Here is a 17417-nt window from a genome sequence, read left to right as displayed (position 1 = left end):
GTGTTTAGCCAATAGAATCGGTCCAGGCGACTCCCGTTAAGGTCCTTACCGAACCAGCTCTTACCCGAAATATCCTCCCCGAGATGATCAACGACGGTGATCAGAAGGTTATTGGCGAAACTGGCTGCGCCTATCACGCTGAGGTAGAACGCTATTCCCAAGCTTCTCATTAAATCTGGAACTTGATCGTAGAAAAACTCCTGGAGACCGACGAGCGTGTACGAATCCGCGACGCCGATTACTATGAACTGCGGAGCTAACCAGATCGCGCTCATCGGGACGGATCCCCGAGCCGTGGTGTCGAGCCGTTTCTTCTCGACCAGAGCTGCGATGATCATAGTGATGAGCGAAAAGATCATACCGGTTCCAACCCTCTGGAGAATACTGATTCCCCTTGCGTTCCCTGTGATCCGTCTTAACATGGGCACGAGGATTTTCTCGTAGATGGTGACGGAGATGATCATGGCAAGGGCGGTGAGGCAGAGCATGGAGGCCGGAGGAACTATGAAGCTGTGGCCGATGATGCGTCTGTCGAGAACAATAGCTTGTTTGATGAAGAATGTCGTGGTTTGAGCGGCGCAGATCCCGAAGGCCAGCGTGGAGAGCCAGATCGGAATCATATTGATGATGAGCTTCACCTCCTCGACTTTCGTCACCGTCGCTAGTCTCCATGGACTCTGCTTCTCCAGAGGAAAACAATTTCCGTTTCCTTCTCTGTCCTCGATTATAGCCGCTTTGTCGAAAAACCTGAAACCCGGATCAGAAAATCGATTCAATGTTTCAGGTACTACTAGAAACAGGCAAGAAATCCGAAACTTGGATCAGAAAATCGAGTCAATGTTCTGGATACAACTCAAACAGGCGAGAAATCTGAAACCCGGATCAGAAGATCAATTCAATGTTTCAGTTACTACTAAAAACAGGTGAGAAATGCAAAACCCGGATCAGAAAATCGATACAGGAAATCGGTATGAGCTACTTACTGGAGGTTCTTGGTGTGACAGAGAAGTCTGCCTTTGGCATACTCTGCCTTGGATACTTCATGAAGCCGAGAAGAATCAGAAGGGTAAGGCAGATTTCGTTTGGCGATAGCCGCTACGAGAACTTGTAACATTGGGGTTAACGGGCTACCCGAAGGTGCTCGGAAACGGTAGAACGGTCTTCCTGCGAGGAATATGAGTAGCGAAAAGGCCATGACTAAGGTGAGTATGATACCGGCAACTCCCCATCCGACACGATCTTCCACGTAGACGACGACAGTCACGGCTGTAAGAATACCAGCACATAAGCCAGAGTTCCACCAGTTGAAGTAAGACGTCTTTTTCTTTCTTTCCTGGGCATGGTCATCGTCGAACTGGTCGGCTCCGAAGCTCTCGAGCGATGGCTTGTGACCTCCCGTCCCTATCGAGACCAAGTATATGGCAACGAAAAACGCTATTTCGTGCGCTTTTCTTGGTTCGATGCACATTTTTGACGCGCAAGGTTTCAAGCCAGGGATAAACCAGGACATTGTTAACAAGATCAAACCCTGTTATTCAAAACACAATCAAAAGATTACTGCTTCGGGTTCGCGTTATATCTGAAATCCGAAAACGTTAGATGAGAAAACAACATTACCATGAGGTAAATGACGACTGAAAATAGGACGGTAAGGTATCGGCCAAGATAAGCATCGGCCACGAAGCCACCGAGAAGTGGCATCAATGTTGTGACACCAGACCAGTAGTTTGCATTCTTTACAGCCATTTTGAGATCTTGGTGAAGAACTGTGGTCAGGTAGACCATCAGGTTAGTGGCGATTCCAAAGTAACTCAGCCTTTCACTGAACTCGATCGCTGCAAAGACGAAAACATGAACAAGACTATCAGAAAATACAGAAAACTCTTGAAGATTAGTTCATGTCAAATGATATAAATTCAGGGTTTATCTCCCTTTGGCCACACACCAATAATGGTAACCACAAAAAGGAACATATCTAGATGTATATGCAGTTCCATTTTTGGCAGATAAACTAGTTTTTTTTCTTACAACGAAAAAAAAAGGGCTCGGGCTATCTTTGGATGCATCAGGGAAAACAAATAGATGGACTAACATTAGGAAATTCAGCAATAGAGACGAGTTAGATAGGAGATCAAAGAAAAGATTTTGATGACATGACAATCTTCTCATCTCGGAATGCATGAATGCAGAGGGGAAAACTATAAACACTTACAAAGATTCATGGGATAATTCTACGAAAACGAAACCTAAAATATAACAAAATCTCCAGAAAAATAGATCGTACCGATGATGAAGAGTGCAGCTTTCCAAGCACCAGTTCTAGCCCTAAGAGGAACCTTCCCTTTGCTATCCACAGAAGAATCATAAACCCATTTCTCTTGCTCATCATACGAATCTTGAGGCTCTGCACTAATCTTACAATCCATGTCAGAGCCTAAGAGTACAAAAAAACACTACAGAAGAGATGGTTCTTGTAAGTAATGGAAGAAATGATCTGTTGGTGGAGAAGTGAAGGCACGACCCTTCTTATATAGCAAAAGCATCCACTATGTTGACTCTTTTTTTGGTACAGTGACGATATTCTTATCAGGACCCATTAGGTTGACAAAAGAAAAAAAAAACATATACGGGTTGGACCTCCCGAGTCGTAAAAGATTTCCGGGAAGAAAATGAAGGGAGGGAAAACGAAAGCTCGATTTCCATCTCTCCTTGGCTTAGCCGACTTATCTCTTAACTTTTCATTTACCACTAAATTCTACATTGATACTCTGTAATCTGTAAAGCAAGTTATTCAATGAGAAATTCACCACATAGCAAGCCATGCAGAGAGGAAAAAAAACATGAAAAATTCTTGATAATAATTAGGAGAATATGCATTAACAGGATGAGCTAGTGATCTTAGCTGAAATTAAATCCTAATTAAAAAACATTAATCAACAGAAGAGAAAAAAGGGGAGTTCGCTAGGCAGCTGCTAAGTACAGATCTCATCATGTTTGTAGAGATTGCCCTTTTTCAGTTGACGTGGAGCTCTTTTTCACAGTCTAAAATTCACTATACTACATCAAGTTGAACCCACAAAACTCAAAAGCATAGGAGAGAATCACCAGGATTTACTAAATCTCAGAGAGATGGAGACATGAAAAACACGAAAAAGTCATATAGGTAGAAAAGACTTAGACATCCCTACCGAAGCATAAGTGTGAAACAGAAAGTTTACCAGATCAGTCTGAGAGAGAGATGGAGAGAATAAAACTTCAGATTTTATCATTATCCAACCACGTGCTAAACTTCTTTTTCTCTACGCAGGGGGGGGTGTTTCACCGACCACCCAAAGCTGATTTCACCTAGTTATCCCATTAGAGGCAATCAAAGAATGGCTAACTTCTAAGCTAACTCTTAGCAGGTCATGCTCTTAGACACACACAAAAAACAAAGAAAGGAGCAATTTTTTTCAAATGGGTTTGATATTAGAAGAGCAAAGGTTCCATTTTAGGTCTGTTTCTTCTTCTGAAGTGTTACCCTCCATGCCAACTACCAGCTAAAATTTTGTTCCTTTGACAAACTACGGAAAAGTTCCAAACTTTGCTACACAACTGTGGTTGAACCATCCATATCCAATAGAAACCACCCAACATGAGTATTTCCATTGGCTAAATTCTTGGAGAGAGGATTCAAAAGTAGGAGAGATTTTCAACAAAACCTATATCCATAAACTGGACTAAGCCCTACGGTCACTTAGGCTTTTTACCAATCCTTGCCACTAACCAGGATCTGATCTCTATATCAACAGCTTAGGCTCCTCATTCAAACAGATCTCTGAGCTACAGTCACTAAAGTCTATCTTTCCTCATTAATCCTCGATTTAACTTGCGCTCTGATTACCTACCTCACCTTTTCTAAGCACTATACAGATGATGCAGCAACCAGTTCATGTCTCTTCTGGTTACACCTAAGATTCAACAATGATAACCTTCAATGGCTAGTAACCAGTAAAATCGTGTATTTAAGCATTGATAAGTTAACATTAATGCATCTAAACACTAGTTAATTGCATGTGACTGGATAATTTAGCCACTGCCAAAACAATGGCATGTGAATAAACACAGTCAAAATTAAGCATAATCATATTTTAATCGAATTGTATCAGGTAATAAACGTGTGACATAATACAAAAGCTGAAGGTTTTAACTGTGCTTAGTGTTTTAACCACTATTATTACAGCAATATATTACACGATCATCATCCCCCTACTCCTACATCACTAACAAAAGGAAGCAGAATTATTTGGCTTTTTTCTAGAACAAATAAGTCCAAATGTGTGGCTAGGGCATCTTCAAGTCATGCAATCTAATGAAGGATTAAATGAATTGAGCTGGATTTACAATGGCTAAGACATTTGGGTGGCTAGTTTGTGATCATTGCCAAGGAAAAGTTGTCACGGTTTAGTGGGCTTGCTTCCAAAGGCAAGTATTATCATGCCAAATCTCTTAATTAGTTGATAAACTCCAATAGCAAATTAGCAATTAAATATAAATATGTGATTAGGAGTCAACTCCTATCTTTGCATAATGGGATCTCAGTGGCTATGGTTGAGGAAAGTGGATAACCTTTCCCATAGTGCTGCAACCACTATTTGATTGAATCATTTCATACGCCATACCAAAAATGTAAAACAGAGAGAAAAAAATTTTGTTAGTTTTTAGCTCAATTTAGAAACCATGAAAAATATAAAATGGGTAGGCATAAAGCATTTATCAGTAGATTCCCATTGAGCAACCTAAGCACATTAGTAGCCGGTGTGTGAGACGCAAAACCTCATTGTTCAATGAACAATCTGAGAGACGCGTCCCTTGTTCTACCATTCTAACAAAAAAAACGTGTTTTGCCTAGAAATAGGTCCACCAACCAATAAGATCACTCGGTCAAAGAAACTAAAAAAACGGCTGAGAATTTTTCTATAAGGACGGTTTGCAAAGTGTGAACTTATCATAGTGCATGCTTCTACAAGACAACTTCAACAAGACTCCTACAAGTACAAGGTCTCTGTCAAGGATCAATTCCTTTTCTTTTCCAGGAAAGAACTCTCAGAAAGAATATAGCATATGAACTGCGTGCTCTTTTGATGGCGTACCCGCCTTCAATTTTCGAACTATTCCATTGATAGTTCTGTTGAGATTCTCCTCTAGCTTCACAAACAAGTTGTTGAATTTGTCTTAGTCTAGGTAAAATATCGGTTTTACTTGTTTGAAAACGACCGTCTCACAGTCAAAGAGATCAAATTTAAGCAAACTAGAAGGAACGGTTTCACATGACGGGGTAACAAGATAATATAACTCATACAGGAATTAAAAGCTTGATATGAAAGGACTAACCTCCACTAAGACGTCTTCTGTTTAAGGTGCTACCTCTCGATTAAAAGCAGTAATAGTGTCATCCATGCTATGCCCTATTTGAAACAGTTGACGTGGGTCACAAAAAACACATGATCACTCGAAAAAAGCCGTAAATCAAATGAAGCACCCAAGCAAATGGTTGATGAGTCAGAGCAGATTACCTTAAAGAATCGGAAGACAACAGTATTGAAGAATGTTCATTAATCAATTAAAAGAAGGCAGCGTCTCATCAGCCACCACAGCTTCAGTCCTGAAACCTGACTGAGCCCAAACCATTGATGAGAGCGATTATATTTCATCGTTGTCGGAACAATTTCTTGATGATCCACTACAAACAGTTACGATAAAAGACAATTAAGTTCTGTGATGCGAAAATTGCCAAGTGGGCATTCCAGGAAAAAGATTTTGAACCGATCAGAGCAGACCTGATGGTCTCAGGTTGAATTATATATGTGTAAATAACATTAAGAGATCTCTAAACCAAACTACTTGAAGGTCCAACAGTCAAAGATAGATAATCTTCGTATGGGTTTCACCTCTCTAACAAGGGATATCAAGATTATACATCGCCCAAGCAGTGGTGAGAAAGCATATCATGACTCACGATTCATGAGATTATCAGAATGCACCATTTGCCGACTTGGTGGCTTGACCCATTTCATTGTCATCCACATTTTCGGGTATAGCCTTCTATCAATCAAGAGAGAAAAAAGAGACGTAAAAAAGAGAAGATGCTTCACATGTTAAATCACTTTCCTGTTACATGCTAATTTGTCATGTCGCATGATAAAAGAGAATACAGTTCTATCCGAGATGATAATGCGTTTTTACATGGATAATACTAAATCAGATTGTCGTAATAACAAATCCAGATAATATTTTCCTTGAAACGGGTTCAGGTTCCCAGAGAGATGTAGAAGCAAAAATATTAGAATTGGCGAGTCAGCCTTTATCTTCATCTAGCAGATGAGAACATATAGGAATGTTAAAAATATAGAAGGGATTTCAGGAACCATCTTTGGATGTCAATATTTAATTGCTCATCACATAAAACCAAGTATTAGAAATGAACCACATTACATATGATAGAATTGATGAATTAGCAAAACATAAGGGTTAAGGAAAGAATGCAAGTGGCAGGAATCTGAAAGTGGCCCAAAGATAAAGACAGTCACTGGTGTGGACCTTACCTTGCATGAGTGTGTTATTTAAGATCAGATATGGAGATGCCCCAATAATATTTGCAACAGAAGCTGGATATGGTTAGTTACCAAGAGAACTTTGTTTCCTCTTGGCATCCTTTTCAAGCATCCTTCTTATTTTCCTGCGGAATAAGATGTGAGCACTAAGCAGATTACTGTGCATATTACATCAACATCAACAGCTCACAGGACAAATGTACCATTTACCATTGCAGTATAGTATTGCAGATCGATTGCATTGCAAGCCATGGTCTTTAATAAAACCAATATTACTCTAAAGAATTCAAAGCTCTCCGTCCCCGATAATTCCTCAGACATCTTAATCAGATCATCAAACCCATTCTTCATTTAGCAAACTCAAAAGGGTTTATCTCAGCAACACAAGCAAGAATTCTTATACTAATCCTAATGGAACTCATCATCATCACTAAATCACAAGTGCAAAGAGATCAAATTGACCAGAGGGCATACCTCTGAAGAAATTGGTAAATAATTTGCCTTTCATTCACAATTAATACCAAACCGTAGCAGATGTGGTATCACCTTCCTACACAGATACCAGGATTCTGAAACACAAGGGAGTTGTCCAGTCCACTGAAGAAATTGGTAAATAATTTGCCTTTCATTCACAATTAATACCAAACCGTAGTAGATGTAGTATCACCTTCCTACACAGATACCAGGATTCTGAAACACAAGGGAGTAGTCCAGTCCACTATCATGGACATTGGCAATGCTTTCCAGTTCGATCTCCCGACATTTGCCATCAAATGAACTGACCCTGTCATGGATCTGTTTATCTGAATTCAACTCCATCTAAACAAATATCAAACATCATGTCATCATACCTGGGTCACTTACCAAATTACCAACATGCTAAAACGTTGCCGACCAAAATTCTAAGCAATCTCCGATGAGGAATACGGACAACATTCCCCCAAATTTTGGATTGAACATTCGATGAACACACTCGAATGGGCGGCAACAGAATAAAGAGTAACCATTCCAACAGCAAAAGGTTCATATAACAAGTAGAAATCAACAAAGCCAATACCCCAATACATACAAGTTTACTATGAACGCAGTAGAGACGTATACTACTGAGTCCTTGCAGCTGAATTTGTACTTGCTGCAGTAAGAAATTGTATCATCCTAAGATCCAAATTCATAACTCCCATCTTTCCGCAGAGCCATATCATATACCTGAGATCTTCCATTCTTCCGTTTGTCTCCATTAACGCGATTCTGAATGGTATCTCCTTCCTTCCTCGGTCTAATATCGAACCCAATTCTCTTCCTCAACCCTCGACCGCGATGCTTGATGTTTCGTCTGTTCTCGCCACTCTTCGGCGCAACAACGCCTTCAATTCCATCGTCTTTCGGAAATTTTTCTCCCTCCGCATCGGAATCAACAGAGCTCGAGACACTGCGATAAGGCTTAACACTATGAACGACACCTTTAGGAAAAAACCTAGCGGAAGGTAAGTCATCGACGGTCTCGAACAGCTGCGGCCCGTCTCTATCGGTCCATAGGTCGAATCCGCCGGGGCGTTGGAACCGGTCGGCGAGGACCTTGACCTGCTCGTCGGCGGAGACAGAGAACAGATTCGGCGGCTTCTCAACCGGCTCCCATGGTCGCTCGAGCTCGGCGACAGCCGCCTTAAGCTCAGCGCGCTTCCGCATCTCGTAAATCTGACGTTCCCGGCATAGCCGAGCCTTAAGGAGCTGCTTCTGCTTCTTCGCCTGCATCCGCTTCCACTGCCACTTCGATACTCCTCCCGGGAACGTCCTCGGACCACCACCCATACGGATGACCGACAACTTCCGGCGCGGCGGAGACGCAGTTGTGAGAGAGAGGTGAGAGAGCTTTGCCGGCAGAGAGAGACGGTTCGCCGGCGACGACAACGACGACGAAAACGACAGCGTTTTCCACAAGGATAGCTGCATCATCGAAGCCATTGGTGAAACTATTCCCTGTTGAGATTAAAAAATATTGTTTTTTAATTTCCTATAACTAACAGCAACATGTGAAAATCAAAATTAAAGAAATGCATCTTAGGCCTTTTAAGGCCCAATATTAAGCCCATATAATATTACCACGCTTTAAGGCCCAATATTAAGCCCATATTATTCTTTGCTGTATTTCTCTTTTTATATTTGGAGAAAAAGTTTTTAAATGTAGATTTTTTAATTAATTATTTGGTTTGGTCGATTTCGTAAATGCTGAAGGGTGATGTGTATGAAAAAATATTCGTGTTTTTTTCACTTTCATAGTTATAGGTAATTAAAAAATAATACAAGGGAAATTTAAATATATTTATAAGAATAAAAAATAAAAGTCACAAGAGATTGAAGTCGGATCCGGAGGATTTTCTCTCCCTCTTTTCAGATTTTTTTTTAAATATGGATATGATATTAATAATATCTATAGATTCTCGTTTCAGTATCCAACATTTGGCGTAAAATAAAAAGTGTTTATCTTACGTTTTATCTATCTTTTGTTCATACGACAGCTACTTTTAATCAATAAAAAAAAGCTCTATTTCTTTACTTTTACTCGATTCAAATTTTTATATTCAATAATTTCGAATTTAGATTTTTTTTTTTGGTAAGGAATTTCAAATTTAGATTTTAGATCAAGCTTTGTTATTATCGATGAAGACAAATTGAATAAAAAAAAACTTTTGTATAAGCAAAGAACAACGTTTGGTCCACATATTTCCGTTTCATGAGCATTCTGTAAAAGATTTATACATTGCATTCACAAACTCACATAACTATGTACTACAATTTTTATATTGGAATTTTTATTTTTTTGTAGCGAATCCGATACAAAATATCATGATTGAGGGTAACCGACGAAGCGTACACGTGGTAGCCAAATGTTTGGGTGGGACCCACAGATGACTCATGTTTCTCCACGTGGCACTCACCCTTCTGATTCTCTCGGACAAAGGCGTGAGGTCCTGGAGCCAGAAACGGCAAAAGCAAAAAAGCAAACGAAATATGATGGAAACTAGAGAGGGAGAGATCGGAGTTTCCGTCTCCGTCTCAAATTAATTTCTTTCTGAAAAAAGAAAATGAGTTTCTCCTTCATGAAAAAATGGCTTAAAGTTTCGATTTTTACTGCGATATTTTGTCTGCTTTGGTAATCCCGCTAATTAAAACCTTAATTTTCTCAGTTTCACCACAAGGCTCTGTATTTCCTCGAATATTATACATACCTATACATACATATATACACACGTAATTCCACGTGTGTATATATATATATATATAAATACATGTTTCATGGGGTTCTTTCGTGCTTAAAGATTTCTGCTGTTAATTAGCTTTTTAAAAGAGAAAAGAAAGGTGGGTTTTTTTTGTGGAGAGAGGAATGGAAGGTTCGCCGGCGGCTGCGGATACGACGTCGTATCCGAAGTTACCTCCTGAGCTGTTTGGTTCCAGAGAATACCACTCTCCCTCTGCCGGAATATTCGCTTCGCTTTTTGCTCCGCCGCATAAGGTTCTCTCGTTTATTTTTCCGGCGTCACTTTATTTCGTTCGAGTTCCTATTGCTCTCTCGCTGTTCGTCCTGTGTTGGCTGAGCTTCAATTCCCTATTAGTTGCGTGGAATATGAACATATGCTCAAGATAACAAATGGGTTTCAGGAAAAATCCGATATGCTGACTGTAAATGTCCCCACGAATCGACATAATATACATATATATGGTGCATATGTACACACGTACACGTGTTTGTAAGCCCACGATTCACACGGAATATCGACTCCACCTCCGAAAGATCGATGTCCTGAGAACCCATGAAAACATTAACCACCATTCTCCAATACATCTGATTTTTATGGATATCTATTCTTTCTTTCTTTCTTTTTTTTTTTGTCGCCGCTGATCATGGTCATAGGGTTTGGGAACGGAATCCGTTCGTCCATACTGGAATCTTCCGACGCCGGAGTATTCTAAGGAGGAATCATACGTCGAAAAGAACACACCAAATTCGGGTTTGTAATTTAATTCTCTATGTGTGGACACTTTCCATATCTCTGGTTCTTCAATCATGTCTTCCTTTGGATTTGCTTTTTTTTTTCTTTTTTTTATTTGTTTTTCTACATATATATATATCGGTTGAAATATGGTTATAAACGTTTAGAAGTTTTGCCGGCGTGATAATCCGTACAAAATGTCGGTCCAAAACTAATGAATTATTGTGAAGTATAAGAAAATCTACCCCTAAATGGCATATGATGTACGGTACGGCGGATAGAGTCACGTGTTTGCTTAGAAGTTACAACCCATTATAATACCGTATAAGTACGTTTTCATCTAGTATTTGTATATATTGTTTACATTAGTCAAGAATATGCATATATATATATATGATGAAGTCAGAAAATTTCGTGAATACACTGTCTTGTAGGATATACGTACGGGAGCAATGAAGGAGAATACAAAGGAACGGCGGATAAAGAAACGAAATGGTTTTATGAGGAACAAAGAATGCAACACCCATGCAATCTCAGCTCATCCATATATTATGGCGGCCAAGATATTTTACCTCTTCCTCGTACCGATGCCTCTGCTTCAGGCGTTTTGCCTTCGGTGAGTATATATTTGGTGCGTGTGTGTGTGTTTATATATATATATGCATATATCCCTGCATGCTCGTGTCACGCGAGTTTTGGCGACGTCAAAATATGGTTTGAAGTCATGTTTGGTAAATGAAAAATGCGGTTTATCGAGTATGGTTGATGTTAGAGTTACTATATATATATATATATACACATGTACTTATGTATGCATGCACGTGTCTTAATTGTCGATAGGATCGTGTCTGAATTTGTTATTGTTACAGATTCGGATGAATATTGTAACTTGGTATATTTTCCCTTTAAGGTTTTGTGTTATTATTCATCACATATATATACACACGAGAGCAATACGGAAATCAATACATAGATGATAACATATATAAGTAATCTACTAATATCCCATAATATCCGCTATCACACCCCACAATCAGAGCGGTAGAGGTCGAATGTTCAAGCTAGAGCGAAATTCAAGGGACAACGACGATGGTAGTCCTTTAGTAAAGATGTCCGTATACTGAGATGATGAGGGAACATGTAGAAACCGTATTTGGCCAATCGCGACTTTTTCTCAGACAAAATGGATGTCAATCGCGATGTGTTTTGTGCGTTGATGCTGAATTGGATTCACCGACATGTACACCACATCACACTTACATTATCACAGAAGACCATTGTCGTGCGTTTGAGAGGAGATCGAAGCTCGGACAATAGGTTACGTAGCCAGCAAGATTCTGCCACCACATTTGCGACACCGCGGTATTCAGCTTCGGCACTAGAATGTTAGACAGTGTGTTGTCATTTCGATGACCAAAAAACCATATTGTCTCCAAGAAAGACACGGTATGCGCAGATGTAGAACGGCGAGTCTCAGGACAACCGGCCCAATCAGTATCGGAATATGCTGTTAGAGTCGAAGGAGATGACCGACGTAGTTGAATGCCATGAGTTAGGGTTCCACGAACGTACTGTAAGATGTGTTTCAAGGCATTCATGTGCAGTTCTCGCGAATCATGCATGAAGAAACATATTTGTTGAACGACGTACGAAATATTGGGACGTGTAAATGTCAAGTAGTGCAGTGCGCCGGCGAGACTGCAGTATAGAATCGGGTCTTCAATCGATTTACCAACGTCGGTGGCAAGTTTTGATTTGATGTCGACTAGTGTAATGCATGGATTGCATGACTCTAAGTTGGTTTGGTGAAGAATGTTGGTGGCATATTAAGATTGACATTTGTACTCCAAGGAAGTAATGTAGTGAACCAAGATCGGTCATTTCAAATTCACCATTTAAAGACCGGTTGATGTCACGTAAAAGGGTTTGAGAAGACGTCGTGAGGATGATATCATCCACGTAGAGTAACAAAAAAGTCATTCTCACGTCTTTATGCATAATAAAAAAGGGAGGAATCAAATGTGTTGTGATGGAACCCGATGATGCGCACAAAAACGACAAATATTTGAAACCATGCCTGAGGAGTCTGCTTTAGGTCATAGAGAGATCGACGTAAGAGACAAACGTGATCCGACTTTTCTCGATCAGCAAATCCCGGTGGTTGATGCATGTAGACAGTTTCATCAAGATTGTCGTGAAGGAATGCATTCCTGATGTCGAGTTGAAATAGATCCATAGATCCATAACTTGACAAGCCCGTCAATGCACATCTAATATGTATCATACGTTCCAGTTGGTAGGTAGTCCCGTCGAGGTGGTCCATTACGCCGAAACTGAGGCAATGCGTCTCAAATAGTTCTCTCTATGCATCATTGTTGAACTCATCCTATAATATGTAATCGTATAATATCCTATAACATCCGTTAACAAAATATTCCCTTCCAAATGGGAGATTCAAATCTAGATTGGAAATAAAAATTCAATATTTGTGTGGTCAGTCCTTAAAAACTATCCTAATCATAATCAATTTGCGATTTCTTAGTTTGGAGCAATCTTAAATCACCAACCATATAACATGTAACCATTTTTTGTCCACAATCTTACAATTTGATCATCTTTGCATTGAAAATAAATATTACATTACAAAACTGAACAATGAGATTTCGTTGTCAAATCGTTTCACCGGACAATAAATGATCTTGCCATTTCATTGCATTTTGCAACGAAAATGCAACGGTTCCAATTTAGCAAAGATAGTGTTATATTTAACACTGTCTTTGCTAACAATCCGTTGGAAACCCGTTGAAATTTGGCATTTTTTGTAGTGATAGTGGCGGATAAAGACGATTTGTTTTTGTCTTTTCGCTATCAATATATTTGCATCAATTTTTTTTCTTTGATACCAATTTTTTTGGGGGGTAATTGGGAATTTTGGGTCGAATGCCAGACTAATCCTAGGGTTTGGAGGAGTTCATGTGAATGTCTCTCTCTAAATTTGAAGATTCAAATTTGGAACGTGACAGATACTGAACGTCTCTACCATTTTCACCGGTTGAACTATCCAAATTTGGGTGCGATGATAACGAAATTATTACGTTGCATTTGAGATTTTTTTGTAGTGAGCTATCCCTCTAAAAAAACATGCCTTAGTATGTCCAAGTGTCTCAAGGGATCAACTCGTCAACTCAGTTGGGTTAAACCATTGTTGTTTGATGAATTTTAGGGCAGAAACAACAGTGGAGAAGATGATGGAGAGTGCGTTTCAAGAGGAAACTGGTGGAAAGGTACGAACTTCATCTCTTTTATATATATATATATATATATATGACTGATATTTCTTCCTAATTAATTATTTGTCGATATTATGCAGGTTCTCTGTATTACTGAAGATCGATGAGTACTTTATGGAATTATCATTATGCTATATCTATATATATATAAAGTGAAATCGATGTTATATTATTCAAATATTTCGGAGATCAAACTGACAGACATAATATTTATATATATATATATATGTCATTATTCATAATATGTTACATAGAGCCGTAGAGCCCCAATCCTCGCAGTCTCCTTCATGCTTCTAGTGTTAGCTTCTTCACGGGAGTGTGTATGCTGAAAAAGTCGTAACCAAAATAAATAAGATTTACAATATAAATATCAATTTCAAAAGAAAAAGAAAAACCGCTCAAAGTTAAGGTTGCATTTTTTTTCTCGATCGCGTTCGCATTTGGTGTTTTTTTTTTAAAATTCTCTTTAAAAGCCGTTTGGTATTTTGATGAATGTTGACAAAAATATTTATTCACCGCCTCGTATAAAACTTTTTTTTTTTAAACCAAAAGCATTAGTTAAGTGATTCCAAAAGGTACGCAAATGTTCTAGATTTGAAAGTATTTCATTTCGAATTTGTCTCTTGTAATATTCGTACAATCGGATGCTGAATTTCAATTAATGTAATTTCGGTCGGATCCCAATTTTGGCCGAATTCATACTCTTCCTATCAATGAACAAGTTTCCTAAAGAAATTCGGCAACATATACAAAAGCAAACGTAAACGCAATTAAAAGCAAAGGCAATTAAAGGAACGCATGCTTACGTCCACACTTGTAGCCGACGGGGCGGTTGGCGAAGTTACAGCGTTTGGGGATGGAAATGGCGATTTCCGGCCTGACGCCGGAGGCTTTGGCCGTGTCCGAAAGAAGAACGGCGCAGAGACACTTTGGGTTCTGTCCGAACCTCTTCACCTGCGCGCAGCAAGCGGCTGGCACGGCGGCGTTGGAGTCCTGCGCCGCCGCAGCACACGGCGCCAGCTTCATCGCCTCGTCGTCCGGCGACGTTTTCCCGCATTCCCCGGCGCCGTCTGCGACTCCGACGAGGACGACCAGTCCAAGAACGCAGAGGAACTTCAAGAAAGCTGCCATTTTTACGGGGAATTCGGTGAATCAGAATCGAACCCTGAATTTGTTTGGCGATTTCCGATGTGGGTTTCGATTGGATTCATGGTGGGTGTATTTATAGTGAAAATTTATGGACACTGAGGGAAGTGGACGAAGCACTTGAGGAACAGATAATAATGGCTTCGTTTAGTGATGAATGAAGGGCTTTTTTAGTGTTCTTACCAACAACGGAAGATCCAGGTGTTGATGTCAAGGAAGATGATGACGATGACGAACAATTCCTCAGTAGCTTTATAATTTCCCAAATTTAAAAATAAAATAAAATACATAAATGGACGGATCTAAAAGGGTAGTGGATTTGTGGGAATCGTGTCATCACCGACCTCAGAGCATAATGATGATTTCGCAGTATTTTTAATTGGTGTTAATAATGGATGGTAGCCGGTGAATAATAACCCCTTGTAAAAATATTGCCGTTTCGTCTTTAAATTTTAATTTAAAAACCATTCGTATCTATTTGTTCTATAATATAATTTTGTAATATCTCTTCGTATCTAATTAATAGACGTATACTTGTATTCTTTTTAATATTCATTCGTACTCTTGTTGCATCTGTTATCACTCATATCTACTAATATGTACATTTGTTTCATTATTAATAATTACTTGTACCATTATTTATTTCGTATTTTTAATTTTCGCAGGTACTATTAAGTATTAATGGAATTTAAAACTTTACCTTTTTTAGGCACTTAATTACAGGAGATCTGCTCATAGGCCCACTAATAAGTGGGCTTCTAAATAATTTTGGGTTGGCCCATAAAAAAGCCTGCGAAAACTGCAAGACCATTCAGCTGTTCTCAAGGTAAGAATATAATACAAAGGTTTAAATTAAAACGGCGTTTAACATAAATTTAGATGCTAATCCTTAAAAACAAACATATGCATTTCAATTGCGCCCAAGATAAATATATCTTAAAATAACATGTAACACGGAGAATATGCATGGTCAACGGCATCAGTCACGGGGGGGGGGGGGGTGGCGGACCGCATGTGATATGAACCCTAGGCTATATGTATGGATCGCAAATTGGGATATGTGACATATTTTATGAAAATAATCACGTATATCGCACGCGGATTATACTTATATATATATATATATTATTCATCTCGAAATTCGGTAAATGTTTTTTGGATTATTTTCAATAAATAACGAGAAACAAAACACAACAAAGACAGAAAGAAACGTCGGATCTAAGATAATTATGTCTAAAGAAAACGGCATCGTCTTTGATTAGAAAAAAGACAGCGATTGCGTGTACGACTTATTATCATTACGAGAGAAGCGGCTTAGTTCGAGCTGCTGCTGTCCTTAACGATGGTAACGGGGCAAGGTGCATGCGTCATTATGAAGTCGCTTACACTCCCCATTATTATCCTGTTTTCGATATATAAAATTAAAATGATATATCGCACGAAAATATGAAATATAAAACAAATTTGTAATAAGATTGAAATAAAACAGGAGTGAAAAATTGAAAAGTTTATGAGATAATTAATTAAATTTAATTTTACCTTTGAAGGGTGGTAAGTCCTCTGCTTCCCATAACAAGAGAGTCCAACTTCAAATCAGCAACGGCATCAAGCAGCTTCTCTCTTGCGTCTCCCCAATATAATTTTGACACTATATTCACCTTCATCGTGTATTTTTCTTAGATTTAAGTCACAAACCCATCTAACATTTCCAAAAAATAAATCTATTACAGTATAAATCCGGTTTAATCTGATTGGGTGCGGTTTAATTTAGATATGTACACACATACAACACACGTATAGATAGATTTGTGTATATGTATATGTATATGTTACCTCTTTTTGCCTAGAAGCAGTATCGAGCATATCAAGAACAATGATATCAATTTGAACACCATACTTGTTCAACGTCTCCGGTTCCCTGAACTCGGCCAACGGTATGAGAGCTGCACGAAACCGGAGTAAACCAACACGTTGAGAAATCATCTAAACCGAACCAAACCGGATTTATGACAGATCAGAAACTCAGAAACCAGAAGGATTCCGTTCGATTGGATCAAAACTTACGGGAACCGGATTCGGAGAAGAGTTTGTTCGAAGATTCGTCTGGGTTCGTGTGGATGATGAAGAGAGTGTCGCCTTTGTCGGCTAAGTTTTCGATCGCCCACCGAAGTGCGTTCTTGCTGCTGTCCGAGAAATCCATCGCGACTCCGATTTTCCTGTCCTTTGGCATTTTTCTCTTCTGGGTTGTTTGGATTCCGAGAAAATCGAGATGGGTTTTCGGATTCTCGTAATGGGTTTAGGGAATTTCAGACGGATTTTGCGAAGAAACGTGATCAATCTTATAGACTTTGTGAAGGACGAGGAAGAGGGAAGTTTCGTGGATGGCACAAGGAGAAAAA

General features: G+C 39.2%; 5 protein-coding genes across 7 annotated transcripts in view; 1 reads left to right on the top strand and 4 right to left on the bottom strand.

The window, feature by feature from the left end:
- LOC104823403 (protein NRT1/ PTR FAMILY 5.6) overlaps positions 1 to 7464 on the bottom strand; it is an 8095-nt gene extending 631 nt beyond the window's left edge. Inside the window, exons 1-8 of one of the 3 annotated variants that reach the window (XM_010554970.1) lie at positions 6585 to 7464; positions 5999 to 6084; positions 5556 to 5722; positions 5374 to 5447; positions 2285 to 2404; positions 1618 to 1835; positions 984 to 1528; positions 7 to 747 (exon numbers count right to left, since the gene is read on the bottom strand). In XM_010554970.1, coding sequence (XP_010553272.1) covers positions 7 to 747; positions 984 to 1528; positions 1618 to 1785 — 1454 coding nt within the window. In that variant the 5' untranslated portion in view covers positions 1786 to 1835; positions 2285 to 2404; positions 5374 to 5447; ... (1 more) ...; positions 5999 to 6084; positions 6585 to 7464. Of the gene's footprint in view, positions 1 to 6; positions 748 to 983; positions 1529 to 1617; positions 1836 to 2284; positions 3182 to 5373; positions 5448 to 5555; positions 5723 to 5998; positions 6085 to 6584 lie in introns of those variants that run through there. The other 2 variants (XM_010554971.1, XM_010554969.1) reach the window with 2 other exon arrangements.
- Positions 7465 to 7577: 113 nt separating this feature from the next.
- LOC104823402 (putative DEAD-box ATP-dependent RNA helicase 33) lies at positions 7578 to 8586 on the bottom strand. The gene has a single exon (XM_010554968.1). It carries the CDS (start codon positions 8553 to 8555, stop codon positions 7749 to 7751), a length of 807 nt encoding a protein of 268 aa, XP_010553270.1. The 5' UTR covers positions 8556 to 8586; the 3' UTR covers positions 7578 to 7748.
- Positions 8587 to 9606: 1020 nt separating this feature from the next.
- On the top strand, positions 9607 to 14045 carry LOC104823400. The gene is made up of 5 exons (XM_010554965.2): positions 9607 to 10104; positions 10504 to 10600; positions 11017 to 11198; positions 13806 to 13866; positions 13953 to 14045. Exons 1-5 carry the CDS (start codon positions 9976 to 9978, stop codon positions 13967 to 13969), a joined length of 486 nt encoding a protein of 161 aa, XP_010553267.1. The 5' UTR covers positions 9607 to 9975; the 3' UTR covers positions 13970 to 14045.
- Positions 14021 to 15533, bottom strand: LOC104823401 (putative lipid-transfer protein DIR1). Its single transcript, XM_010554966.2, has 2 exons — positions 14679 to 15533; positions 14021 to 14197 (listed from the first exon to the last, which is right to left on the bottom strand). The coding sequence occupies exons 1-2, from the start codon at positions 15001 to 15003 to the stop codon at positions 14181 to 14183; spliced, it is 342 nt and encodes a 113-aa protein (XP_010553268.1). The 5' UTR covers positions 15004 to 15533; the 3' UTR covers positions 14021 to 14180.
- Positions 15534 to 16158: 625 nt separating this feature from the next.
- LOC104823399 (universal stress protein PHOS34-like) lies at positions 16159 to 17417 on the bottom strand. The gene is made up of 4 exons (XM_010554964.1): positions 17083 to 17417; positions 16852 to 16961; positions 16558 to 16676; positions 16159 to 16420 (listed from the first exon to the last, which is right to left on the bottom strand). Exons 1-4 carry the CDS (start codon positions 17246 to 17248, stop codon positions 16333 to 16335), a joined length of 483 nt encoding a protein of 160 aa, XP_010553266.1. The 5' UTR covers positions 17249 to 17417; the 3' UTR covers positions 16159 to 16332.

Source organism: Tarenaya hassleriana, unplaced genomic scaffold (genome assembly GCF_000463585.1).
Source record: "Tarenaya hassleriana unplaced genomic scaffold, ASM46358v1 Cleome4, whole genome shotgun sequence".
Lineage (NCBI taxonomy): Eukaryota > Viridiplantae > Streptophyta > Magnoliopsida > Brassicales > Cleomaceae > Tarenaya > Tarenaya hassleriana.
Note: the sequence above shows the minus strand (reverse complement) of the source record. Positions and strands in the feature narration are given on the sequence as shown.